General features: G+C 44.3%; 3 protein-coding genes across 4 annotated transcripts in view; 2 read left to right on the forward strand and 1 right to left on the reverse strand.

The window, feature by feature from the left end:
• Positions 1-1,524, forward strand: part of smc6 (structural maintenance of chromosomes 6) — a 25,521-nt gene extending 23,997 nt beyond the window's left edge. The window contains exon 26 of the mRNA XM_029426606.1: positions 1-1,524. This exon is cut by the window's left edge and continues 350 nt beyond it. The gene's annotated coding sequence lies outside the window, so the exon portion shown is untranslated.
• A 758-nt stretch (positions 1,525-2,282) lies between these two features.
• vsnl1b (visinin-like 1b) lies at positions 2,283-12,598 on the reverse strand. 2 transcript variants are annotated; one of them, XM_029426605.1, is made up of 4 exons: positions 12,326-12,598; positions 6,861-7,027; positions 5,898-6,113; positions 2,283-3,377 (listed from the first exon to the last, which is right to left on the reverse strand). In XM_029426605.1, exons 2-4 carry the CDS (start codon positions 7,020-7,022, stop codon positions 3,180-3,182), a joined length of 576 nt encoding a protein of 191 aa, XP_029282465.1. In that variant the 5' UTR covers positions 7,023-7,027; positions 12,326-12,598; the 3' UTR covers positions 2,283-3,179. The 2 variants fall into 2 exon arrangements, with proteins under 2 accessions (XP_029282465.1, XP_029282464.1); XM_029426604.1 differs by having other exon boundaries at positions 6,861-7,054.
• A 5,139-nt stretch (positions 12,599-17,737) lies between these two features.
• foxo3a (forkhead box O3A) lies at positions 17,738-27,175 on the forward strand. Its single transcript, XM_029426611.1, has 2 exons — positions 17,738-19,083; positions 25,764-27,175. Exons 1-2 carry the CDS (start codon positions 18,550-18,552, stop codon positions 27,015-27,017), a joined length of 1,788 nt encoding a protein of 595 aa, XP_029282471.1. The 5' UTR covers positions 17,738-18,549; the 3' UTR covers positions 27,018-27,175.
• The last annotated feature ends 79 nt before the right edge of the window (positions 27,176-27,254 follow it).

Here is a 27,254-nt window from a genome sequence, read left to right on the forward strand (position 1 = left end):
GTCTGCTCAGTGTTGTGTTGCAGGTTTCCAGTGTTTCATTGTAAAGACTATTACACACACACACACACACACACACACACACACACACACACACACACACACACACACACACACACACACACACACACACACACAAAAGTGCAACAGTTTAAGGGATTTCTTGAGTATCAGACCAAGAGAAGGAGAAAACCTTAAATCATGTTTCCCACTGGGGCTTGAAATCCTTGAAAGTTTGTGGATATGAGGGGAAAAGAAAAGCCTTGACAGTTTTTGAAAATAAAAAAGCGCTTCAATTTCTTTATTTTGTGCAAGAATATAAATTAAAGCTGTTTTGATATTTTGTTCTGCTAGTTCTCATTATAAAGTTCTCATTGTTGTCCCGTGTGTCCTTGAATTTGAAGATATTGATCCTGGAAAGTTCTTGAATTTGATGTTTAAGAAGGTTCAGGAACGCTGTTTAATACTTAAGTGAACATTTGAAGCAGAAGACTTGAGGGTGTTTTGTGCCAACGTTTCTCTGATAATATTTAGCACTGCAGAGTTTATATATAGCAAATAGTTGATTATTATAATTGAAAACTTTTTATATTATAATTTCACAGTCGTAGTTTAAAAATGTTAAATGTTTTAAACTACAGTAAGTTCATTTATTATAGAAATAGTTGCGGTAGTAAGCCCTGCAGGACTGAAATGTAGTAAATACAGGAGTAATCTGTAGGACGTTTGTGTCGTCTCAATTAAAGCTGTTTACTTTTTATTTATTTTATTTTATAGCAGCTTGTCACATTTCATATTTGAGGCTGTTTTTTTTAAAGACATTTCTGCAGGAAAAACTACTTTTAATCAATTATCAAAATAGTTGGAGATTATGTTTGATTTATATTGTCGCAGCTCTCTGGTCGTACTCAACTGTGCATGAGGAGAAATGTTTCATCAATTCTTTGATTTGAATGTTTTGCAGATTAAACTCCATATTTGAGGCTGAAAACAGCATTTTCGGACATTTCTGCATGAAAAATGAAGGATTATCTCAACAGTTGTTGATATTTTATATCCAGCTGAAGTTAACTGAGTGAAGAATCAAAGCCAGTGTTAAATGTTCAATCTCAACACTCTCGTCTCATCCACAGCATCACATCGTCAGCAAAGTCTCGAAGTCTTCATTAATCACACCTGCTGCCGTGTCTTTTGAAAAAGCCTGGTGATGGTTTATTCATTTTAATCACTACAGAATCAATTTTGGGTGCAACACATGCCACATGTATAAAAGAATACAGTCACTTGTATTATGATTTTTCCATATTTGATATAAACATTCACGAGACAAAGAATCGGACATCGTGACCGGACTGAAATGTGTAATCTTCCACTAACTGCGTGTTCGAGAAGCAAAACTGTTTCCTCACTAACATTAACGTCTTGCTCTGAAACTCTTTCTAACCCTTCCTCCAGCCTCTCCAGGGTCCTGCGTCTTTAATGATTGTGGCAAACAGAATAGATTAGAAGACTTTTCAATAAAAGGTTTCTCCTTACAAAAAGGTTTTAGGAATGCAGTGTGTAAACATACAGGGCGCGAGCTCCCAGCACAGAGGTCAGACTCGTGTTGCAGTGCTCTTCCTTTCTGTAAACATGTTGATATGTACTGAGTTCACTTATTGAAGTCTAAATCAAATAAGCAGCTTGAAACGAGAAGCCAATTTTGGATTTCATAATGCGTGAGTTGGATGCCGGAGGTTTTGGGCTTTCCTCTAGATTAAGCGGCGGCAGTACGATAAAGTAATAATAAAGGAAAAGCTGCTCCATAAATATATTTCTGCGCATAAATCACTGAAGCATAAACTTAATACAACGTTTACATGGATGGATTATGGAACAATGAGCCGCCGGGCACAGACATGCATTCTGTATCTCTGTAGTCAGTTTGTGTCTCTTTGTAGTCATGTTGTGTCTCTTTGTAGTTTTTGTGTCTCTCTGTAGTCAGTTTGTGTCTCTTTGTAGTCGCTTTGTGTCTCTGTAGTTTTTAGTGTCTCTTTGTAGTTTTTGTGTCTCTCTGTAGTAGTTTTTGTCTCTTTGTAGTCATTTTGCGTCTCTTTGTAGTTTTTGTGTCTCTTTGTAGTCATTTTGTGTTTCTTTGTAGTTTTTGTATCTTTGTAGTTTTTGTATCTCTGTAGTTTGTGTCTCTTTGTAGTCATTTTGCGTCTCTTTGTAGTTTTTGTATCTCTGTAGTTTTTGTATCTCTGTAGTCATTTTGTGTCTCTTTGTAGTTTTTGTATCTCTGTAGTTTTTGTATCTCTGTAGTCATTTTGTGTCTCTTTGTAGTTTTTGTATCTGTAGTTTTTGCGTCTCTTTGTGGTCGTTTTGCGTCTTGTTTTAAGTGAAGGCCAGGAGGCCCCTGGGTCCATGCCCAGGAGACCCCGCTCAGTAATCCATCCATGGATGTTCATGTGAAAGCGTTTCCTCGGAGATTAACCCACAACTACAGTCCAAATATCTTTCCAAAAACTCAACACATACACGTGTTATCAGATGGAGGAAAGCATGCTCCCACATTACTGGAGGTGAACGAATGGTGATGAGTCACACACTGTACATCCCATGCAACAATACTAAATGAATTCCATAGGGTTTCTCTTTTATAACCACCTAAAGATGCAAAAGGTAAGAGATTATATTTTTCTGACACATAATATATGCATGCAAAGAACCTTCTTGGTTCCACCATGTGAACACAGACAGGAGCCTCTAATCTCCACGTCTGGATAGAGGCGGTTACAATGATCAGAGGAGTTATTGTTTAGTTAGTATAATGTAAAGCGTACGGCAGTAGCAGCAGTGAACACTGGGGATCCTAAATACTGCAGGAACATAAAGAATGCAGTGCTCCACTGATATACAAGCTAACGTTTATGTCGAGGGTTACTGTGCACAAATCACGTTGGCATGTTTTGAAATAGAAATGTATGATATCTTATAGCTATATTCAAAATTATTCAGCATTTGACATTCTCATGCATACAACCACAAGAAGCGAGTCCATTGAAAAATAGTCCAAGCATTGTTTTGTTTAGTTTTCCTGTGGGAATGGCAGAGAACCTAAAGAGACATTAAAACATATGCTGCTGTCCAGAGTGTGTTACAGACGGGGGAGGAGCGTGTGGGGGGGGGGCAGGCTGGAGGGCTCACTTCTGCATGTCACATTGCAGCAGGAGCACGATGGACGGGTCGCTCTTCGCCGCCTCTTTGAACTCGTCCAACGAGATCTGGTCGTCGTTGTTTTTATCCATTTTGCCGAAGATCTTGTCCACCCTCTGCTGCGGTGTCAAACCGTCCTCGTTCATCTTCATCATGATCACGGTGCCCACCATTTTGTAGATAGCCTGTGGGCGAGACGCAGGGACCAGTTAACACAGTTCTTATGTCTGCGTGAAGAATGTGTCCCGACGGAGCGACTGTCCCCAGCAACGATCCACACTGTCGTCCGTCAATGTTCCTTTACTTTGTACACAAACCGTGTTTTATTCTTGTAATAACACTTAATACAGATATGTGTTAAATGTGTGAAGTGTGTTAAATGTGTGACGTGTGTGAAATGTGTTAAATGTGTGAAGTGTGTGAAGTGTGTTAAATGTGTGAAGTGTGTTAAATGTGTGAAGTGTGGGAAGTGTGTTAAATGTGTTAAATGTATGAAGTGTGAGAAGTGTGTTAAACATGTTAAATGTGTTAAGTGTGTGGTGTGTGAAGTGTGTGAAATGTGTGAAGTGTGTGAAGTGTGTGAAATGTGTGAAGTGTGTTAAACATGTTAAATGTGTTAAGTGTGTGGTGTGTGAAGTGTGTTAAATGTGTGAAGTGTGTGAAGTGTGTGAAATGTGTGAAGTGTGTTAAATGTGTTAAATGTGTGAAGTGTGTTAAATGTTAAGTGTGTGTTAAATGTGTTAAGTGTTAAGTGACCACCGGGGTCCACCACGGTGTTCGAGGGGCTCCTCCCAGCTGGACGTGCCTGGAACACCTCCCTAGGGAGGCGCCCAGGTGGCTCCTTACTAGATGAACCACCTCAACTGGCTCCTTTCAACGTAAAGGAGCAGCGGCTCTACTTCGAGTCTCTCCTGATGGCTGAGCTTCTCACCCTATCTCTAAGGGAGACGCCTCCCGTCTGAGAAAACACATTCCGGCCGCTTGTACCCGTGATCTCGTTCTTTCGGTCATGACCCAGCCTTCATGACCATAGGTGAGGGTAGGAACGAAGATCGACCGGTATATTGAGAGCTTTGCCTTCTGGCTCAGCTCTCTTTTCGTCACAACGGTGCGGTAAAGTGACTGTAATACCGCCCCCGCTGCTCCGATTCTCCGGCCAATCTTTCCCCTCACTCGCGAACAAGACCCCGAGGTACTTGAACTCCTTCACTTGGGGTAATGGCTCATTCCCTACCCGGAGTAGGCAATCCACCGGTTTCCTGCTGAGAGCCATGGCCTCAGATTTCGAGGTGCTGATCCTCATCCCAACCGCTGCACACTCGACTGCGAACCGATCCAGTGACTGTTGAAGGTCACAGACCGATGATGCCATAAGGACCACATCATCTGCAAAGAGCAGCGATGAGATCCTCAGGTCACCAAACTGCAACCCCTCTCCTCCACGACTACGCCTCGATATCCTGTCCATGAACATCACGAACAGGATTGGTGATAAAGCGCAGCCCTGGTGGAGGCCAACATTCACTGGGAACGAGTCCGACTTACTGCCGAGTATCCGGAAACAACTCTCGCTTTGGGCATACAGGGATTGGATGGCCCTCAAAAGTGACCCCCTCACCCCATACTCCCGCAGCACCTCCCACAGTATCACCCGGGGGACCCGGTCATACGCCTTCTCCAGATCCACAAAACACATGTAGACCGGATGGGCGTACTCCCAGGCCCCCTCCAGGATCCTTGCGAGAGTTGGTCTGTTGTTCCACGACCAGGACGGAATCCGCATTGTTCCTCTTCAATCAGAGGTTCGACTACCGGCCGAACCCTCCTTTCCAGTACCTTGAAGTAGACTTTACCAGGGAGGCTGAGAAGTGTGATGCCCCTGTAGTTGGCACACACTCTCTGGTCCCCCTTTTTAAATAGGGGAACCACCACCCCGGTCTGCCAACCCCTAGGCGCACTGTCCCAAACTTCCGCGCAATATTGACGAGGCGTGTCAACCAAGACAGCCCCTCAACACCCAAAGCCTTCAGCATTTCTGGACGGATCTCATCAACCCCTGCGGCTTTGCCACTGTGGAGATGTTTGACTACCTCAGTGACTTCCATCAGGGAAATTGACGATGATCCCCCATCAGCTTCCAGCTCTGCCTCAACCATAGAGGGCGTGTTAGTCGGATTCAGGAGTTCCTCAAAGTGCTCCTTCCACCGGCCGATAACCTTCTCAGTCGAAGTCAGCAGGGTCCCACCCTTGCTGTACACAGCTTGGATGGTTCCGCGCTTCCCCCTCCTGAGGTGCCGGATGGTTTTCCAGAAGCACCTTGGTGCCGACCGAAAGTCCTTCTCCATAGCTTCTCCGAACTTCTCCCACACTCGCTGCTTTGCCTCTGACACGGCAGAAGCTGCCGCCCTTCTAGTCCTTCGATACCCTGCAACTGTTTCCGGAGTCCTCCCGGTTAAATGTGTTAAGTGTGTTAAATGTGTTAAATGTGTTAAGTGTGTTAAGTGTGTTAAATGTGTTAAATGTGTTAAATATGTTAAGTGTGTGACGTGTGTTAAGTGTGTTACGTGTGTTAATACCAGATGGACGGCCTGCCCAGATCTGTAGGTGTGCAGATGTGTTGCAGGTGTGTGCAGGTGTCTGCAGGTGTATACAGGTGTATACAGCTGTGTAGGTGGTGCCAGACCCCTGATGCCCCCCCCCCTCACCTCGATGATCTCCAGCATCTCCACTCTGGTGATTTTGCCGTCCCCGTCCAGGTCGTACATGTTGAAGGCCCAGTTGAGTTTCTGCTCAAAGCTGCCGCGGGACGTGATGGACAGGGCGCAGATGAACTCTCGGAAATCGATGGTCCCGTCTCCGTTTTTATCGAAGGTCCTGAAGGCGTGCTGTGCAAACTTTGATGCATCGCCGTAAGGGAAGAACTGCAGACGAGGGAGAGACGAGTTCAATCATTCAACCGTTTAAAAGTTTGATGATGGAGAACAGCCGCGGCGTGATGAAGAGGAGGAAGAAGACGGTTCAATTTAAACACACAATATGTAATTTTGACCGAGTAAACAGTAGAGCAGCCATTTTAAGAACTATAGTCGTATTCTAGGGCGTCGACTCCTCGCTGTCTGAAAAGCGTCATCAATGATAAATGTACATTTTATTAGCTTAGCGCTTGGCTAGTTAGCTAGCTTCAAGCGTAAACTTTTTTCCCTTCGGCGACAACTTTGACATGTCCTAAAGCAAACACCTGTCGGCTGTTCAGATGCTAAACTACCTGAGCTGTGATCACAGAACACAGAGCAGATCTACAGATGTATAGAGCGTCTTCATCTCACAGACAGATACAACGGCATAAACAGGGATTATATCATAAATCATGATAAAATAAACACCTGCGGGACACCTGTGCTTCTCTCCCGCCGCTCGAGACCACGGAGCTGCCGCCTGCTCGCTGTGATTGGTCGAATGGTGTCACGCGGAACGAGTCCGACGTTCACACAAACCCAAACGAAGCGCGTGCACCTGAGACTGTTTTAGGTAAGTTGTTCCTATAGTCTTATTAAAATAGTCGATGGACTAATGTTTGCATCTTTAACCTGCACGTCTCTAAACTCCCTCGCTCTGATGAGGCGCAGATTGCACGTGCCTGTTGAGGCCTGCATGACGTCAGCACGCACCTTCACGTAAAGCTGCTGGAACTCGTCCAGGTTGAGCCGGCCGGTGGGGCAGTCCTTCAGGAAGCCTTTGTACCACTGCTTCAGCTCGTGCTCGTTGAACTCCGTGTTCTTCACCAGATCCTCCATCACCTCCGGAGTCAGCTTGCTGTTCTGCTTCCCCATGTTTCCTGCGGTGCAATGATGCGTTTATTCACCTGCAGCACAGACATCATCACGTGTGGAGATCAGATCACACATGATATATTATATCAGGGCTGCAACTAAAGACTCTTCATATAATATATACTCTTATATATATCACAGAGTAAAGACAACAGAATATATTCACCTTTAACAAACTGCACTTAAAAATAAGTCGATTATAAAGATAACTGGTTTAATAGTATTTAATTGAATGTTTGCAGCTCAACATGTTTCCAGAGTTTATGCTCATGAACAAACCTTCATCAGAGCTGCAACATTATTGTCATTATGGATCATTATTGTTTAAAGATCTTCACTTGAATATGAAACGGAGAGAAGCAGCAGATCTGCACATTTGAGGCTGAAAACATTTAAAGACGGTTCTGCAGGAAAAATGACAGAATTTTCTTAAAATAGTTGCAATAACGTTTCTGACTCGTTGTTACAGCTGTAAACTGCAGTAAGTATGCTCATCAGGATGATGCCGCACAGGACCACGTGCAGCTGATGTTCAGACTCTGCAGCAGCAGGGATGTGTTGGGATGTTCTGCAATCAGAAACTCTTCAGATAATATGTTATAAAATATATATCATATGTTAAACAGCTGCTCCTTTATTTCCTCTTTAAACTGGAGTACAGAGTAAATCTGAACGTTCCCGGTGCTCTCGTTCTATTTATGTCCCGCCGGAGCTCTGACCTGGATCCTCTCAGATCCAGTTCATTACATGTTCGACCGCTGAGCTCAGGTTCCTGCAGACTGACACCGACAACAACCCGTGTTGGTTGTAGAAGGGGGGGCAAGGGGTGGGGGCCGGAGCCAGACGTGTAAAGTGTAAACAATCAGAGATTTATTTACCTTTACAGCAGCTGATATATATACATATATATATATATATATATATATATATATATATATATATATATATATATATATATATATATATAAATATATATATGTATATGTATATGTATATATATATATATATATATATATATATACATACATATATATATATATATATATATATATATATTAGGCTAAAGACTTTCCTTTTTGATAAAGCTTATAGTTAGGGCTGGCTCAGGTTTGCCCTGGATCAGCCCCTAGTTATGCTGCTATAGGCTTAGACTGCCGGGGGACACCTCCCTGCTCTCCTCCTTCTCTTCCTCTCTCCTCCCCTCCCTCTCTTCTTCTCCCTCTCTATCTGTATGCATTATGTAAATGTATGTTATTAACTCATCATCCGGGGCATCACCAGAGTGTCTGTCTCTCATGTGGCAGGTTGCCACTGATAAAGTTTACGTCAGGATCATGAATCGTGGCTGCGCCTGCTGCCCTGGTCCTGCTGGACACCGGGAAGCCTTTTTGACATTTTCCTGGATTCATCCAAACTTTCTCTTTTTCAACACAACATCATTTCTGTCAAATGTTGTATTTGTACTATGTTGTTTATCCTGTACACACGACATCTACTGCACGTCTGTCCGTCCTGGGAGAGGGATCCCTCCTCAGTCTCTCCCTGAGGTTTCTAACGTTTCTTTTAGGAAGTTTTTTCTTGTGCGATGCGAGGGTCTAAAGACAGAGGGTCTAAAGACAGAGGGTCTAAAGACAGAGGGTCTAAGGACAGAGGGTCTAAAGACAGAGGGTCTAAGGACAGAGGGTCTAAAGACAGAGGGTCTAAAGACAGAGGGTCTAAAGATAGAGGGTCTAAGGACAGAGGGTCTAAGGACAGAGGGTCTAAAGACAGAGGGTCTAAGGACAGAGGGTCTAAAGACAGAGGGTCTAAGGACAGAGGGTCTAAAGACAGAGGGTCTAAGGGCAGAGGGTCTAAGGACAGAGGGTCTAAAGACAGAGGGTCTAAGGACAGAGGGTCTGAGGACAGAGGGTGTAAGGACAGAGGGTCTAAGGACAGAGGGTGTCGTAACCTGTACAGTCTGTAAAGCACACTGAGACAAATGTAAAATTTGTGATATTACTATACAAATAAATTTGATTTGATTTGAATATATATATATATATAGTGTATATATATGTCTACATAATATATATTATATATATATACAGTATACACATATATTTACAGTAAATATGTATATAGTATATATATATATATATATATATATATATTATATATATGATATATATACAATATATATATCTCTATTCATTATCACTAGTATATATATATATACTATATATATCTAGCTATATATATCTATATTGTACTGATATATATATATACAGATAGAAGATAGATAAAGAGAGAGAAGAGAGAGAAGAGAGAGAGAGAGATAGATAAGATAGAGAAGAAGAGAGAGAAGGAGAAATGAGAGAGATAGGGAAGAGAAGAAGAGGAGAGAGATAGAGATAGTAGAGTAGAGAAAGAGACGGAGAGAGAGATAAAGGTAGTAGAGATATAGAGAAGAGAGATAGAGAGATAGGGAGATAGAGAGAAAGTAGAGAGTAAGATAGAGACGTATATATATATAATATATATATATACTGGTATATCTTATACAGTATATTATACTGTATATATTATTATATATATATACTGTATATATATAAATATCGTATATATATATGCAGTATATATATAATATATATATATATATATATATATACTGTTATATATATAATACTGTATAGATAGATTATATATATATATATATATATTTAGATTACTGTATATATTATATATACATAATATATATTATACTGTATATATATAATATATATATATATATACTATATATATATATATACTGTATATTAATATTAATATTATATATATTACCTGTATATATATATATATACTGTATTATTATATAATATATATATAGATACTAGTATATACTGTATATATATATATATATACATGTATATATATATATATACTTATATCGTATATATATATATATATATCTGTATATATATATATATACAGTATATGATATCTAGTATATAGAAGTATATATATATATATATATATATACTGATATTATATAGGTTATATATATAGACATGTATATATATTATAATATATATAATAACTGTATATATATATATATTATATAGTATATATATATATATATAGATAATATATCTAGTATATATATATATATATACTGTATATATAATATACTGTATATATATATATATAGTATTATACTTGTATAATAATTGATATATATATATATACTGTATATATGTCTTTTGTGGATAATCAAAATAAATGTTTGATTATTCAACAAAGAAAACAAACTTTTACAAGATGTAGATTAATCTACAAATCAAAGTAAAAAATGTTTTTCAGCCTCAAACTGTGTTTCTGTTCATTAGCTGGAGCATTGTGGGAATTGTAGTCCTATACATGTCTATGGACTACAGAGACTACACATATTTAAAAGCTGATTGGTGCAGCTGCATCCTGCTTCATCATGTTCTCCTCTGAAACACCACAGGTTTTTAAAGGGAACATATTGAAACTTTTCAGTGATGCAACACAAACTGTGACTTATTCAGACATGTGTCCCACCCACGTGTGTCCCACGTGTGGTCCACGTGTGTCCCGCGTGTGTCCCACGTGTGGTCCACGTGTGTCCCGCGTGTATCCCCGTGTGTCCCGTGTGTGTCCCGCGTGTGTCCCACGTGTGTCCCGCGTGTGGTCCGCGTGTGTCCAGCGTGTGTCCCGCGTGTGGTCCGCGTGTGTCCCGCGTGTGGTCCGTGTGTGTCCCGCGTGTGTCCCGCGTGTGTCCCGTGTGTCCCGCGTGTGTCCCGCGTGTGGTCCACGTGTGTCCCACGTGTGTCCACGTGTGTCCCACGTGTGGTCCACGTGTGGTCCACGTAAATAACTTTTCCTCATCTCGTCAGACTGAACCCGGGAGCGTTTTGACGACTTCCTGGATATCTGCTTCTCGCGGTCCTCACACAACAGACCTACAGAGGAAGTGAATCCTCAGAAGTCCAGTTGTGAACGACACGGATCCAACACTGGTGCTGGCGTAATACAATCGGGAACGCTGACATTTAACGTTTAACGTTTGATTGTGTCTCCTTAATGTGAAGCACCATGACACTCCGCAGTGTTTTAAAGTGTGCTCTATAAATACAAATTTTTTTATTATTCACTTTTAAAGGGCAGCGCCGGTGTCGGGGTTATAAAATAATATAAACAGTGCGGCTGTTTGTGTTTTTGGCCTTGAGGGGAAATGCCACAAAGTTTCAGGATCCCCCCCCAGCTCCGCCCCTGATAGTCGCCCTGCTGTAATCTGATGGGAATATATAGTTTATATATAGTTTATTATGTTAAAGCCATTATTCACTCCGGATGACAGAAAGCCAAGAATGCGTCAATCAAACATTCATCTCAGAAATGAAACTGGATTGTTTTCTGCACGTGTGAGCCCCTCCAGGTGTGAGCCCCTCCAGGTGTGAGCCCCTCCAGGTGAGAGCCTCCACCACTGGAGACATCTGTCCTGCTCCCTGCAGCAGCAGCACCGCATTAACTCGGGCCTCCACAACAAACAGCACAAATGTGTCTGCAGCCCAAATCAGTGCAACGCACAGCCTTTAATGCCCCCCCCCCCCCCCCCCCCCCCTCCCAGCAGCACGGTGGCTGTTTATCTCGGGTAATGTGTAGAAGGTTTGCAGCCAATGACCTTGAAATATTTTAGCAGGAATGTGTTTTGTGTGCGCTGAGAAAACGTCTCCATCGTGAAACTGCGGCGGTTTTTTAGAATCCTATCGCTCGTGCAGGCGGGACACAGGAATGAGCCCCCAACACGAGCTGCTTTATTCACGATGTATGCGATGACATCCGTTAATGCTGTTAAAGCGAGGCGCCTCGCGCGCACACACGCTGCTGCATTCCGATGGAAACGACGCAGTGAGCGCGTTTTCAGATTATCACCATCCTGCTGCTAATGACATCTGCTCCTGCGCATCGGCCCCAAAAACACATTTCATAACCGAACAGAGCTATTTTTAAAAGCCGAGACAGCTCACAGCAGACACACGTCGTTAAAGATAAAGCCAATTAAAATGCGCAAATGTGGATGACATGTTCTTAATCCGTCAAACGCTCCTGATGCCTGGTTCTGCTTGTTTCCAGGCAAAACGCAGCGGCTTCATTTTAAGGGATGCGCAGGTGCTGCCAGCTCGATCCCATTCATGAAAACACGAGGAAAACATGGACAATAACGCGCCACAGAAACACGAGCTGCATCATAATGTGCAAACACACGAGACGTGTCGGCCTCCATCTGCAGCGACACTTACCTGATTTCAGCCTCTTCTGATTCTCTGCGGGATAAATCTGCTCTGGTTTCTGAAAGTACAGAAACCCCCTTCCGACGGAGACGTTTGCCCAAAAGGGATTATTCTCAACACTGCTCGCCTCCTTAAAAAAACACCCGCTAATGAAATGTGTGGATATTCCGACGTTATTATTCCAGATGAGGCGCAGCAGGGACCGATCCCACGCCAGTCTGAGCTGATGCGACTGCAGGAGCGTCAGCGCATCACAGCCTCCTCACAGGTCCGCTGGTGCTCCAGCTGCTGGAGCCTGTCACGTTACAACGTGATGAGCAGGAGCTCCAATTACATCATCAGGGAGTAAAACATTTGGGATGTTAAACCCTGATGGAATAATTCACACACAGAATCAGAAGAATTACATGTGAAGGTTGTGCTTTGACGGTTCTGAGGAATAATGAGTAAAAGTACATGCTACATTATACTCTTACACTATATCTCAGAGGGAATATTCTTCTTTTTCTTTGTCAAATGTATTATTTGCCATTTGTAAGACATATACAAATGTAAGCCCCTCCCCCCCCCCCCCCCCCCCAACGATTCAGTTAAAAACATTATTTAGTAAACCAAATAAATAAATAGATATCCTCAAAAATACAAATAGTTTTAGTTACTAGTTATTTTTTACATTTAATAATTACAATATTTAGTCGTGATTAAACACATAAGTGTTCATAGTTAATGTTTGAAAGTATTTCATCTCTAAATATTCGTGCTTTTTATGAATATTTATTGTTGTAAATCAATTAACAACACAAAGACCCTCCGAGCTTCTGCTTTTAGACGTGTCACCACACATGTAGTCAACACCAACACCAGGGAAATTCCACGATTCTTGATCAATTAGATACTCAATAAATTATTGTATTTTTATTTAAATATTTGTTTGATTAAAAAAAAGTCCCCCGCCTGCTAACAGCTAACGCTAACTAGCTCTCCTGCAGATATTAATTTGATTTATTGTTCACAATGTAGCTTGAACAGGAACTACAGGATGCTTCATAACATGCCTGAGTTAATGCATGAAAACAAAATAGTGACATCACTAATAAAAGACATATGATGGCAAAAAGTAAGATGTTGAGGCCAAAATGCTATTGCTGATTAAAGGCGGTAAAAACAGTGAATAAAGCAGATTGACATTAAAAATCAGTTATTCTCTCGTTTTACCAGAAGCCGAATTATCCTCAGAGGTCTCCACTTCTACAACATGAACAGATATGGAAAGTACAACTGATAAAAACGCTACATAAAGTGGTTTCAAGTTAAAAATGAGTGTTTCGCAGGTGCAGTTTGGTGAACACTGGGCGGAGCGTCTACGAGTTAAAGGCTTCAGATCCAGACGTTCAGGACTAAAATCCTTCATCCTTCAAATATAGAGTTAAAAACACCAGGATGTACAAAGGGTCTTAGAACTGGATAACCGTTGTGATTCATAACGTTTGACATAACAAAGCTTCACGTGTTGTTACGTAAATGAATAAAGTGAAGTAGTCATCGTTCATTAGGTCTGAATTATATCCTCCAATACAAGTAAAACTCTGCATTCAAGACTTTACTTAAATAAAGTAAGTTTTAAAAGTAAAAGTACAGATGATACTGAAAAAATACTCATTTTGCTTTACTAGTATTTATTGTATTGTTTTATTAGCTGTGTGTAATTAGCATGTTCCTGCTGTCGTTGGGGGAGCAGCTGATTTGATATACTTATATTTATTGGGTAGTTTAATATATTTTATATACATATAAGTTATGTTTTATAGACTTATATGTTTTGTACGTATGTAGTGAAGTAGAAGGACCTCAAATGTACTTCAGTACAGTACTTAAATGTACTTATTACCAGAAGTATCTGCTTTAATATGAAGCCTGTGATGCTAATTATAATGTGTACTGGTTCTGTTCCCATGTAAAGTTCCTTTCACTGCCTTTTAAAGCATTATTCTGCTAAATCTCCAGTAAAAGCAGAATCTGATCCATAAGGAGGCGCTGCAGATATAGGTCACCTTTATTAAATCATGTTGCGTCTCCGGCCAAAGTAATCCTCAGACGTGAGGACCCACATCCACATCTGGATCCTTTTAAATGTGCAAACACGAGAACACCTCCACAGAGAATCCACACCAAATAAAACCTCCGATGACTTGATTTCTTCATTTAATGCTCACATACAGTACAGTTCCTTTACATCTCACAAACACAAAGCAAACCGTTAAATACGTAGATAAGTTTAGCACCAGATCCACAGAGCTCTCCGGCTCAGCTGCACCAACACGGATCTCTGTCATCTCACAGTAAATCCAGGGTTCACGTCAAACACGCACGATGAAAAACTCATCTCCGTTTATTACGTTTTAGAGGATATAATAAATAAAAGAGAAAAGTCAAACCCAATTCATCTAAAAAAATGTTTAAAGTTAAACCTCCTGAAGTGTAAGTTTAAAGTTAATACTGGATCACAATTCACAATGTCTCAGGATTAAACTTTAAAAACTAAACCTGCCGTTTTTAAAAAGAAGTTTGAGTTGAATCTTTCTTTGAAAGTTTTGATGCAACATGAAGTTGAACTAGTTTAAAAATGAATCCTTGTCGGTGCAACCCAGCCTTATATTCATAGTGATTTTCAAAATAAAACCCCTCAGCGTGATCTCACTCGGCACGGCTAACGTGATATATTTACAGCAGCATTCACTTACAAAGGTTATTGATTAAAAAAGGATGCATACTGTACACCAAAAGTGGCATACAAAAGCAATACTATATAATATTATATTACACCCACGTACAGGCCTTCAGGGTGTCTCAGAGGACGTGTAGTGAGTTCTGTATCAACACTGATGCCTGATAGAAACATCAAATAAAAAAGGTTGTTGTTAAAACATAAATATATCACGTTCACAATGCTCTCATTCATCTTTATCTCTGCTATACGTTCACAAACTCCTTTCCCTTCAATTTCAGTTCCCTGCAGACTTTCCTTGGTCCAGGGCGGGCTGGACTATTCTTCTTTGGGAAATTTACTAACCGCGTCTGCCAACCAACACGAAAATATCCATCCCAAACCCACAAATCGCTCCGGATCACGCCAAACATGAGCTATAGTATGTAAGTGCGATGTCATGTCCCCCGTATGTGAGCGACGACTGCACGGGAATTTGTGGTGTCAAATAGCACTTTTTAGCATTGTGGTCAGAGATAAGAATGCTGGCAGACTCCCACATCACCAAACTATTTAGTACGTCAGGAAAGAGAAATAAATACCAGGATGTTCTGCTGCGTCCGGTCACACTCTGCAGGCTGCTGACCCACAATGCTTTGCGCTGCACATGAACAGCACTGACGAACACGTGGACAGATGTCTGCAGGATGATGGTTCTAGTTTCAATGTAACTTTATATTTTTTGAGGAAATAACGATTTAAATCAGAAGAATTAAAAATCGCTTTGTTGCCAAGTTGGTTTCACATGCAAGGAATTTGTTTTGGTTCATAGACTAAAAACACCAGGATGTAGAAAGTGTCTTAAAACTGGATTAAAAAGTCGGTCTATGAAGCTTCTGGCTACAAACACAACGCTGACACTGCTCAAAGGGGAGACGACGCCATGACAGGAGAGCGAGGAAACGTTACCTTCAGGGACATTACACATGTCTCTGTCTCACTACATATACAACACAGGACTGATGACACCATGACAGGAGAGCGAGGAAACGTTACCTTCAGGAACATTACACATGTCTCTGTCTCACTACATATACAACACAGGACTGATGACACCATGACAGGAGAGAGCGAGGAAACGTTACCTTCAGGGACATTACACATGTCTCTGTCTCACTACATATACAACACAGGACTGATGACACCATGACAGGTGAGAGAGGAAACGTTACCTTCAAGGACATTACACATGTCTCTGTCTCACTACATATACAACACAGGACTGATGACACCATGACAGGAGAGCGAGGAAACGTTACCTTCAGGGACATTACACATGTCTCTGTCTCACTACATATACAACACAGGACTGATGACACCATGACAGGTGAGAGAGGAAACGTTACCTTCAAGGACATTACACATGTCTCTGTCTCACTACATATACAACACAGGACTGATGACACCATGACAGGAGAGAGGAAACGTTACCTTCAGGAACATTACACATTTCTCTGTCTCACTACATATACAACACAGGACTGATGACACCATGACAGGAGAGAGAGGAAACGTTACCTTCAGGGACATTACACATGTCTCTGTCTCACTACATATACAACACAGGACTGATGACACCATGACAGGTGAGAGAGGAAACGTTACCTTCAAGGACATTACACATGTCTCTGTCTCACTACATATACAACACAGGACTGATGACACCATGACAGGAGAGAGGAAACGTTACCTTCAGGAACATTACACATTTCTCTGTCTCACTACATATACAACACAGGACTGATGACACCATGACAGGAGAGAGAGGAAACGTTACCTTCAGGGACATTACACATGTCTCTGTCTCACTACATATACAACACAGGACTGATGACACCATGACAGGAGAGAGAGGAAACGTTACCTTCAGGGACATTACACATGTCTCTGTCTCACTACATATACAACACAGGACTGATGACACCATGACAGGTGAGAGAGGAAACGTTACCTTCAAGGACATTACACATGTCTCTGTCTCACTACATATACAACACAGGACTGATGACACCATGACAGGAGAGAGGAAACGTTACCTTCAGGAACATTACACATGTCTCTGTCTCACTACATATACAACACAGGACTGATGACACCATGACAGGAGAGCGAGGAAACGTTACCTTCAGGGACATTACACATGTCTCTGTCTCACTACATATACAACACAGGACTGATGACACCATGACAGGAGAGCGAGGAAACGTTACCTTCAGGAACATTACACATGTCTCTGTCTCACTACATATACAACACAGGACTGATGACACCATGACAGGAGAGAGAGGAAACGTTACCTTCAAGGACATTACACATTTCTCTGTCTCACTACATATACAACACAGGACTGATGACACCATGACAGGAGAGAGAGGAAACGTTACCTTCAGGGACATTACACATGTCTCTGTCTCACTACATATACAACACAGGACTGATGACACCATGACAGGAGAGAGAGGAAACGTTACCTTCAGGGACATTACACATGTCTCTGTCTCACTACATATACAACACAGGACTGATGACACCATGACAGGAGAGAGAGGAAACGTTACCTTCAGGGACATTACACATTTCTCTGTCTCACTACATATACAACACAGGGAGAGTTATTAAAACATTTTAAAGTGGGAATGTTACTTATTGTACCTTTAATTCAAATAACAGTGGATCCCTTGAGCTTCAGGAGTTTCTTTCAGTATGCTGATCAGATTGAAGTGATGGCAGTGGCCTGCAGAAATCTCCACACTGTCTCTTTAAGTGCAGTCCAGGGGGCAGGATCAGGATCGTGAGGTTTTGCTTTGCAGCAGCAGATTGAATGAAGTGTGTGCAGGCAGCCGGCCACACGGAGGACACCGTGCTGCTGTTCGAGATGCCACAGATGTACAGCCACATCATTATGGGGTTTAGCTCTTGAGAGGGCGGATTGAAGCCTCGCCACATTCCTCCAGTGGCCCCTTTTTTCTACAAAGGGCTGCAGGGCCTGGAGGAAGCACTCCCCGCCTTGATGGTATCTGGACAGCAGCTCCCCGCACGGATGATAAAGAACTTGGGAAAGGAAATGGTCAAGATGGCAGCTGTGTGCGGAGTGATGCAGCTGATGTGGAGGCATTAGCTGGAGCACATTTGATCACGTTTCTTGTGACATGCACGTCGCAGGATCGCGGTGCAGGACGCGGGTGGAGGAGCGCGGTTTGGATTCCTCTGAGGACTCTTTAACGCAACATTTGTGCAAAATTGCAACGCATGTTGTCCAGGGTGTGGGCTGTGCACGAGAAAAGGCAATGTTTTGTTAATGCTCTGCGGATAGAGAGACGCCTTGCAGGAGGACGGGCGGACACGTGCTGGACTGCAGGCTGGACATTTGCATACCGTGCATAGTAAATAAACTGCACACAACATTGATGGAATGCGACCCGAGTGATTTTATAACCCTTTGTGCAGCGACCGAGATATTGCAGTTAACATGGCTGAGGCGCCGCGTGACGACTCCCCCCTAAACGTTGAGATAGATCCGGATTTCGAGCCCCAGAAGCGGCCACGCTCATGCACTTGGCCCCTGCCCCGTCCGGAGTCTGGTGCGGACAAACTCGGGACAAATGACACTGACGTAATCCCTGAAGAGGAGGATGATGAGGGATGCAGGGAGGCTCCGGCAGCCAGTAGCGAGGCTGTAGTTAAATCCCGAGCACTGAGCAGCTCCATCTCCCAGCCTGTGGAGGTGCAGCGCGGCCCCTGCAAGGAGGAGGCCGCCGATGGCTCGCCCTCCTCCGCGCATACCCCCCCAGCGGCTCCGGGCGGCTCTGCCTCGCAGCAGCTGAGGAAGTCCTCCGCCCGCAGGAACGCCTGGGGAAACTACTCCTATGCAGACCTCATTACCCAGGCAATCGAGAGCTCCCCCGAGAACAGGCTGACCTTGTCCCAGATCTATGACTGGATGGTGAGGTCTGTGCCGTATTTCAAGGACAAAGGCGACAGCAACAGCTCTGCAGGCTGGAAGGTGAGCGGGACAAGCTGCTGCTGCTGCCGTCATAACAAAGACCCATGGTCATGTGAAGACACATGCAGACACATGCGGGCACATGCAGACACATGCAGACACATGCAGGCACATGCACACGCAGGCACTCGAAGACACACGAAGGTACATGCTGGCACTTGAAGGCACATGCAGACACATGAAGGCACATGCAGACACATGCAGGCACGTGCAGACACTTGAAGGTACATGCAGACACTTGAAGGCACATGCAGACACATGAAGGCACATGCAGACACATGCAGGCACGTGCAGACACTTGAAGGTACATGCAGACACTTGAAGGCACATGCAGACACTTGAAGGCACATGCAGACACTTGAAGGCACATGCAGGCACGTGCAGACACATGAAGGCACATGCAGACACTTGAAGGTACATGCAGACACATGCAGGCACATGCAGACACATGAAGGCACATGCAGACACTTGAAGGCACATGCAGACACTTGAAGGCACATGCAGACACATGAAGGCACATGCAGACACTTGAAGGCACATGCAGACACATGAAGGCACATGCAGACACTTGAAGGCACATGCAGACACATGAAGGCACATGCAGACACTTGAAGGCACATGCAGACACTTGCAGACACATGCAGACACTTGAAGGCACGTGCAGACACATGAAGGCACATGCAGGCACATGAAGGCACATGAAGGCACATGAAGACACTTGAAGGCACATGCAGACACATGAAGGCACATGCAGACACTTGAAGGCACATGCAGACACTTGAAGGCACATGCAGACACATGCAGACACATGAAGGCACATGCAGACACATGAAGGCACATGCAGACACTTGAAGGCACATGCAGACACATGAAGGCACATGCAGACACTTGAAGGCACATGCAGGCACGTGCAGACACATGAAGGCACATGCAGACACTTGAAGGTACATGCAGACACATGCAGGCACATGCAGACACATGAAGGCACATGCAGACACTTGAAGGCACATGCAGACACTTGAAGGCACATGCAGACACATGAAGGCACATGCAGACACTTGAAGGCACATGCAGACACATGAAGGCACATGCAGACACTTGAAGGCACATGCAGACACATGAAGGCACATGCAGACACTTGAAGGCACATGCAGACACTTGCAGACACATGCAGACACTTGAAGGCACGTGCAGACACATGAAGGCACATGCAGGCACATGAAGGCACATGAAGACACTTGAAGGCACATGCAGACACATGAAGGCACATGCAGACACTTGAAGGCACATGCAGACACTTGAAGGCACATGCAGACACATGCAGACACATGAAGGCACATGCAGACACATGAAGGCACATGCAGACACTTGAAGGCACATGCAGACACATGAAGGCACATGAAGACACTTGAAGGCACATGCAGACACATGCAGACACATGAAGGCACATGCAGGCACATGAAGGCACATGAAGGCACTTGAAGGCACATGCAGACACATGCAGGCACGTGCAGACACTTGAAGGCACATGCAGACACTTGAAGGCACATGCAGACACATGAAGGCACATGCAGACACATGAAGGCACATGCAGACACATGAAGGCACATGCAGACACTTGAAGGCACATGCAGACACATGCAGACACATGAAGGCACATGCAGACACATGAAGGCACATGCAGACACTTGAAGGCACATGCAGACACATGAAGGCACATGAAGACACTTGAAGGCACATGCAGACACATGCAGACACATGAAGGCACATGCAGACACTTGAAGGCACATGCAGACACATGAAGGCACATGCAGACACTTGAAGGCACATGCAGACACATGCAGGCACATGAAGGCACATGAAGGCACTTGAAGGCACATGCAGACACATGAAGGCACATGCAGACACATGAAGGCACATGCAGACACTTGAAGGCACATGCAGACACTTGAAGGCACATGCAGACACTTGAAGGCACATGCAGACACTTGAAGGCACATGCAGACACATGAAGGCACATGCAGACACTTGAAGGCACATGCAGACACTTGAAGGCACATGCAGACACTTGAAGGCACATGCAGACACTTGAAGGCACATGCAGACACATGAAGGCACATGCAGACACATGAAGGCACATGCAGACACATGAAGGCACATGCAGACACTTGAAGGCACATGCAGACACTTGAAGGCACATGCAGACACTTGAAGGCACATGCAGACACTTGAAGGCACATGCAGACACTTGAAGGCACATGCAGACACTTGAAGGCACATGCAGACACATGAAGGCACATGCAGACACTTGAAGGCACATGCAGGCATATGAAGACACATGCAGGCACATGCAGACACTTGAAGGCACATGAAGACACATGCAGGCACATGCAGACACTTGAAGGCACATGCAGACACATGAAGGCACATGCAGGCATATGAAGACACATGCAGACACATGCAGACGCATGAAGGCACATGCAGACACTTGAAGGCACATGCAGACACATGCAGACACATGCAGACACATGCAGACACATGAAGGCACATGCAGGCCTGTAAACTGTTCTCTGCATATATTTACGCTCACAGGACGATTTTATTTTCAGGCATATTTGGGTGCAAATAATCAGCTGGGAAATGTGTGGCTGCTACTGAGGAATGTTGGAAAGTGAGATGAAGACTTTTATTTAATTTTGCATTTTGAGAATAAAATTGTGATGACGAGTTTCCACCTCATGAAACGGCTCGAGAAAGTCAAAGCTGGGAATAAAGTCGAACATTTTGAGGAAAAAGTTGTAAATGTGGACGTAAAAATCGCATTTGAGATTAAATCAAACTCCACATGAGAGTGTGTATGTATGTATGTATATATATATATATATATATATATATATATATATATATATATATATATATATATATAGTATAGCACATATACTGACAACAAAATGATAAATACTTAAGAATCTTCCTCATTCCCCCTCCTGCCCTGAGACTCTTGTGTAGCCTGAAGCACGAGGAGTTAAAGGACCAGTTCTGTTGAGTGTTTATAGACATTTATATTTATGTTCTGCAGCTGACGCAAAGCTCACACAGATCGTGTGTGTGTGTGTGTGTGTGTGTGTGTGTGTGTGTGTGTGTGTGTGTGGAACAGGCTGCAGCACCAACACTTCTCTCTGCTTCTGTTTGATTTGAAGGATTAGTTCGGCCTGGAAAACCAATTCATCTGTCATGGAATCAAGTCTGATGAAAGCTTTGAGCTTTGCAGGATTTAGACGGTGGTGGGGGGGGGGTAGAAAAACTCTGGAAATAGGTCTGTAATTTTGCACTGTAGGATGTGGGGGTGCAGGAAGATCTCTAGGGAGTTCCTTCATGTTTTTAGAGAAGATGGAAACAAACTTTAAAGACGTTCTGTTTGCAGCTCGTCAGAAATGAAAAGGTGAAGATTGTCCTCGTGTCGATGTGTTCATGCTTATAGCGGATTGATGGTTAATGTTCACGAGCGCTGACATCAGCATCTCCACCAGATGCTTCGCAGCTGCCTGACGCGCGGCTGCAGCTGATCACCAGCCGGTCCAACGTGCACCGTTGGAAACTTTCACTTTCTTTAAATGATGGAACAAACTGCAGATTATCTTCTACATCAACAGTTTGAGAAACACAGAGAAGCCCGTTCTGCATAAATAATTACTGTAATGGTTTCAGGTCGATCATATAAAAACTCAATAGATGTCGCCAATTATTCTGAGACTTTATTTTATTTATTTATAAAATGTTACTTCCAATTTATTAGCATTTTAACACTTTGCTATAAGACATTTATATTTACTGCCAATTAAAACCTTCTTTTTACATTAATGAATTCAATGCAGGAAGTTTTAATATGAAATAAAACAGAGAAAAGCAGCAAATCGGACGCTCAGCAGCGGCGGGGGGGGGGGCGTTCATCCAGAGAAACACTGACTTCTCTCATGCTGCCACGCTGACCTACATCATTCAGAGTCAGCTGATTGATTCATTGATGAGAACATAAGGGGGGGGGGGGGGTTTGATAATTGATTAATTTTCCTGCAGAAATGTTTTTTAAGTTAAGATTTTCTGCTTTTCTCTGTTTTATATTAAATTAAAGGAACAAAACAAAACGTTGGTGTTTGAACGCGTCAGTTGGGATTCATCGAATCACACAAACTAACAGATGCAGCCGCTGCAGTCTGAGGTAAAATCACTGCTTTTGTCAATGGAGTCTGGTGTCACCATAAGTTGGTTGCCAATAAGAAAGAAAAGCGTTGAGACTCCTGAAGTGAGTGTTGTTGTTGTAAGTGATGAAAGTGTTGACCTTTAACCCTTTAACAGCTTAGAAGCATTGCTGATGTTATGGATCCACACGGTGAAGCTTGTGTAGTACAAGTGGTTTGATTACTTTAATCTTCTGAGACATGGATTTAAATGGGACTTTGGTTTACTCAAGTTAATTCAAGCTTAAGAGAATTATGCTGGACCTTCTCCCGGTGACCTCTGACTCAGTACCGCCTCCAGATGTTGAACTTCTACATGTTTGGGAACAAGAGCTACAGAAAGGTGTCGGTGTGAGAGCGTGCTTCAGTGTGAGAGCGTGCTTCAGTGAGAACGTGCTTCAGTGTGAGAACCTGCTTCAGTGTGAGAGCGTGCTTCAGTGTGAGAACGTGCTTCAGTGTGAGAACGTGCTTCAGTGTGAGAACGTGCTTCAGTGTGAGAACCTGCTTCAGTGTGAGAGCGTGCTTCAGTGTGAGAGCGTGCTTCAGTGTGAGAACGTGCTTCAGTGTGAGAACGTGCTTCAGTGTGAGAACGTGCTTCAGTGTGAGAACGTGCTTCAGTGTGAGAACGTGCTTCAGTGTGAGAGCGTGCTTCAGTGTGAGAACGTGCTTCAGTGTGAGAACGTGCTTCAGTGTGAGAGCGTGCTTCAGTGAGAACGTGCTTCAGTGTGAGAACCTGCTTCAGTGTGAGAGCGTGCTTCAGTGTGAGAACCTGCTTCAGTGTGAGAACGTGCTTCAGTGTGAGAACGTGCTTCAGTGTGAGAACGTGCTTCAGTGTGAGAACGTGCCTCAGTGAGAACGTGCTTCAGTGTGAGAACGTGCTTCAGTGTGAGAACGTGCTTCAGTGTGAGAACGTGCTTCAGTGTGAGAATGTGCTTCAGTGTGAGAACCTGCTTCAGTGTGCTTCAGTGTGAGAACCTGCTTCAGTGTGAGAACCTGCTTCAGTGTGAGAACCTGCTTCAGTGTGAGAACGTGCTTCAGTGTGAGAACCTGCTTCAGTGTGAGAACGTGCGAGCGTGCTTCAGTGTGAGAATCTGCTTCAGTGTGAGAACGTGCTTCAGTGTGAGAACGTGCTTCAGTGTGAGAACTGTGCTTCAGTGTGAGAACCTGCTTCAGTGTGCTTCAGTGTGAGAACCTGCTTCAGTGTGAGAACCTGCTTCAGTGTGAGAGCGTGCTTCAGTGTGAGAACCTGCTTCAGTGTGAGAGCCTGCTTCAGTGTGAGAACCTGCTTCAGTGTGAGAACCAGCTTCAGTGTGAGAACGTGCTTCAGTGTGAGAACCTGCTTCAGTGTGAGAGCGTGCTTCAGTGTGAGAACCTGCTTCAGTGTGAGAACGTGCTTCAGTGTGAGAACCTGCTTCAGTGTGAGAACCTCAGTAACGGATGTTGATGAGTCTTGTTGCTCGTGGAGATAAGAATCAGGAAACACATCCAGGTTTATCTTTTGTTTTCCTGCACGTAATATCTCAAGAACAAATTTCTTCTAATTTGGCGCAAACGTGCACGTGGACTCAAGGAGGAACTGATTAGATTTTGGTGGTCAAAGGTCACTGCATTGATTTATTAAATAAGAGCTTTCTCGAGACATCGACTCAGTGACGCTCCTCCAGAGAGACGTTCATGTATGTTACATAAAAACGACTAGAATGTTTTTATATTCTCAAAGTGAAGTTGAATGTGTAACTTATTATGGGATGTATCTAAAACACTGTCTCTTCATGATAATCGATAAATCTATGAGGAGAGAAGTTTGTGCAGGAATAACTGAAGCATCGAGACGCTTCATTCTAGTTTCAGAAAACTTCATATCATCAAATCAAATGTATTTATACAGCCCAATATCACAAATTATACATTTGTCTCTGTGTTTACAGACTGTACAGGATACGACACCCTCTGTCCTCAGACCCTCTGTCCTTACACCCTCTGTCCTCAGACCCTCTGTCCTCAGACCCTCTGTCCTCAGACCCTCTGTCCTCAGACCCTCTGTCCTTAGACCCTCTGTCCTTAGACCCTCTGTCCTTAGACCCTCTGTCCTTAGACCCTCTGTCCTTAGACCCTCTGTCTTTAGACCCTCTGTCCTTAGACCCTCTGTCTTTAGACCCTCTGTTCTTAGACCCTCTGTCTTTACACCCTCTGTCCTCAGACCCTCTGTCCTCAGACCCTCTGTCCTTAGACCCTCTGTCCTTAGACCCTCTACCCTTACACCCTCGCATCGCACAAGGAAAAACTTCCTAAAAGAAACTCCATAATTAAAGGGGGAAAAATGGAAGCATATCATGCAGAATGTTTCCATCTCTGGGAACAGATTTAAAGTGAAGCTTCTGATGATACTGTTGGAGAATCTTCAGCTTTAATTTAATTATTTTTATTTGTTTCCTTTTACAGAACTCCATCCGACACAATCTGTCCCTCCACAGTCGCTTTGTGAAGGTGCAGAATGAAGGAACGGGGAAAAGCTCCTGGTGGATCGTCAACCCAGAAGGCGGGAAAGGAGGCAAAGCTCCGCGCCGACGAGCCGTATCCATGGACAACAGCAAGTACATCAAAGGAGCTCGAGGACGAGCCACCAAGAAGAAAGCGTCGCTGCAGGCGGCTCAGGAAGGCAGCGGCGAGAGCTCGTCCAGCCTCTCCAAGTGGACAGGAAGTCCCACCTCCCGCAGCAGCGACGAGCTGGACGCCTGGACCGACTTCCGCTCCCGGACCAATTCCAATGCGAGCACGCTCAGCGGCCGTCTGTCCCCGATCCTGGCCAACCTGGAGCTGGACGAGGTGCCGGACGACGACTCGCCGCTCTCCCCGATGCTGTACTCCAGCCCCAGCAGCATGTCCCCGTCCACGGGGCCCACCGGGCTCTCGGACCTGGCCGGTACCATGAACCTCAACGACGGGCTCTCAGACAACCTGATGGACGACCTTTTAGACAATATCAGCCTGACGGCGTCCCAGCAGCCTCCTGGAGAGGAAGATGAGAGCGATCAGTGCTCGGTGTTTACCTTCAGCTGCGCGGGGAGCAGCCCGTCCGCCAGCTTCGGACCCAACCCGCTTTTTAGCCCGCCATCCATCACGAGCCTGCGCCAGTCGCCCATGCAGACGATCCAGGAGAACAAGCAGACCACCTTCTCCTGCGTCTCGCACTTCAGCGACCACCAGGCGCTGCAGGATCTGCTCAGCCTGGACGGCCACGACCACAGCAACGTGATGCTCACGCAGTCCGACCCGCTGATGTCGCAGGCCAGCACGGCCATCACGCTGCAGAACTCCCGCCGCAACGCCATGCTGCTCCATAAAGACCACGCGGCAGTGGTCGGCGCGGCCGAGGCACAGAGCTCTTCGATGCCCGGTTGGCAAGCCAGCTCGCCGACCGCCGACAAAGACTCCAGCCACGCCGACGGCAAGCAGCCGAAGTCTCCCAGCAAGCTCGCGTCTCTGTCCGGCCCGGAGCGCTTCCCCGCCGATCTGGACCTTGACGTGTTCAACGGCAGTCTGGAGTGCGACATGGACTCAATCATCCGCAACGAGCTGATGGACGCAGACTGCCTGGACCTCAGCTTCGACTCTCGCCTCGCCTCCGCCCAGAACGCCAACAGGAATTCAGGAAGCCTGAAACAGACTTCCGCTCACAGCTGGGTGCCGAGTTGAGCGGGATGAAAATGTGGGGTTCATGGTCCTGCAGCTCGACGGAACAAAACGTGTTTTCATGTCGTGTTTTGTCCTATAATCTTCGATGTGAGGCGTCGAGTGTTGAGCGTCACAGGAGGAACTACAGACGGACATTTTATTAAATCTATATGAAAGCATCAACTCGTGTTTAGTCTCAGGGAATCACTCACGCAGCTTCACTAAGTGAAACAGGAATTCTGTTTTTCACCGGCTTTC

Source organism: Cottoperca gobio, unplaced genomic scaffold (assembly GCF_900634415.1).
Source record: "Cottoperca gobio unplaced genomic scaffold, fCotGob3.1 fCotGob3_208arrow_ctg1, whole genome shotgun sequence".
Lineage (NCBI taxonomy): Eukaryota > Metazoa > Chordata > Actinopteri > Perciformes > Bovichtidae > Cottoperca > Cottoperca gobio.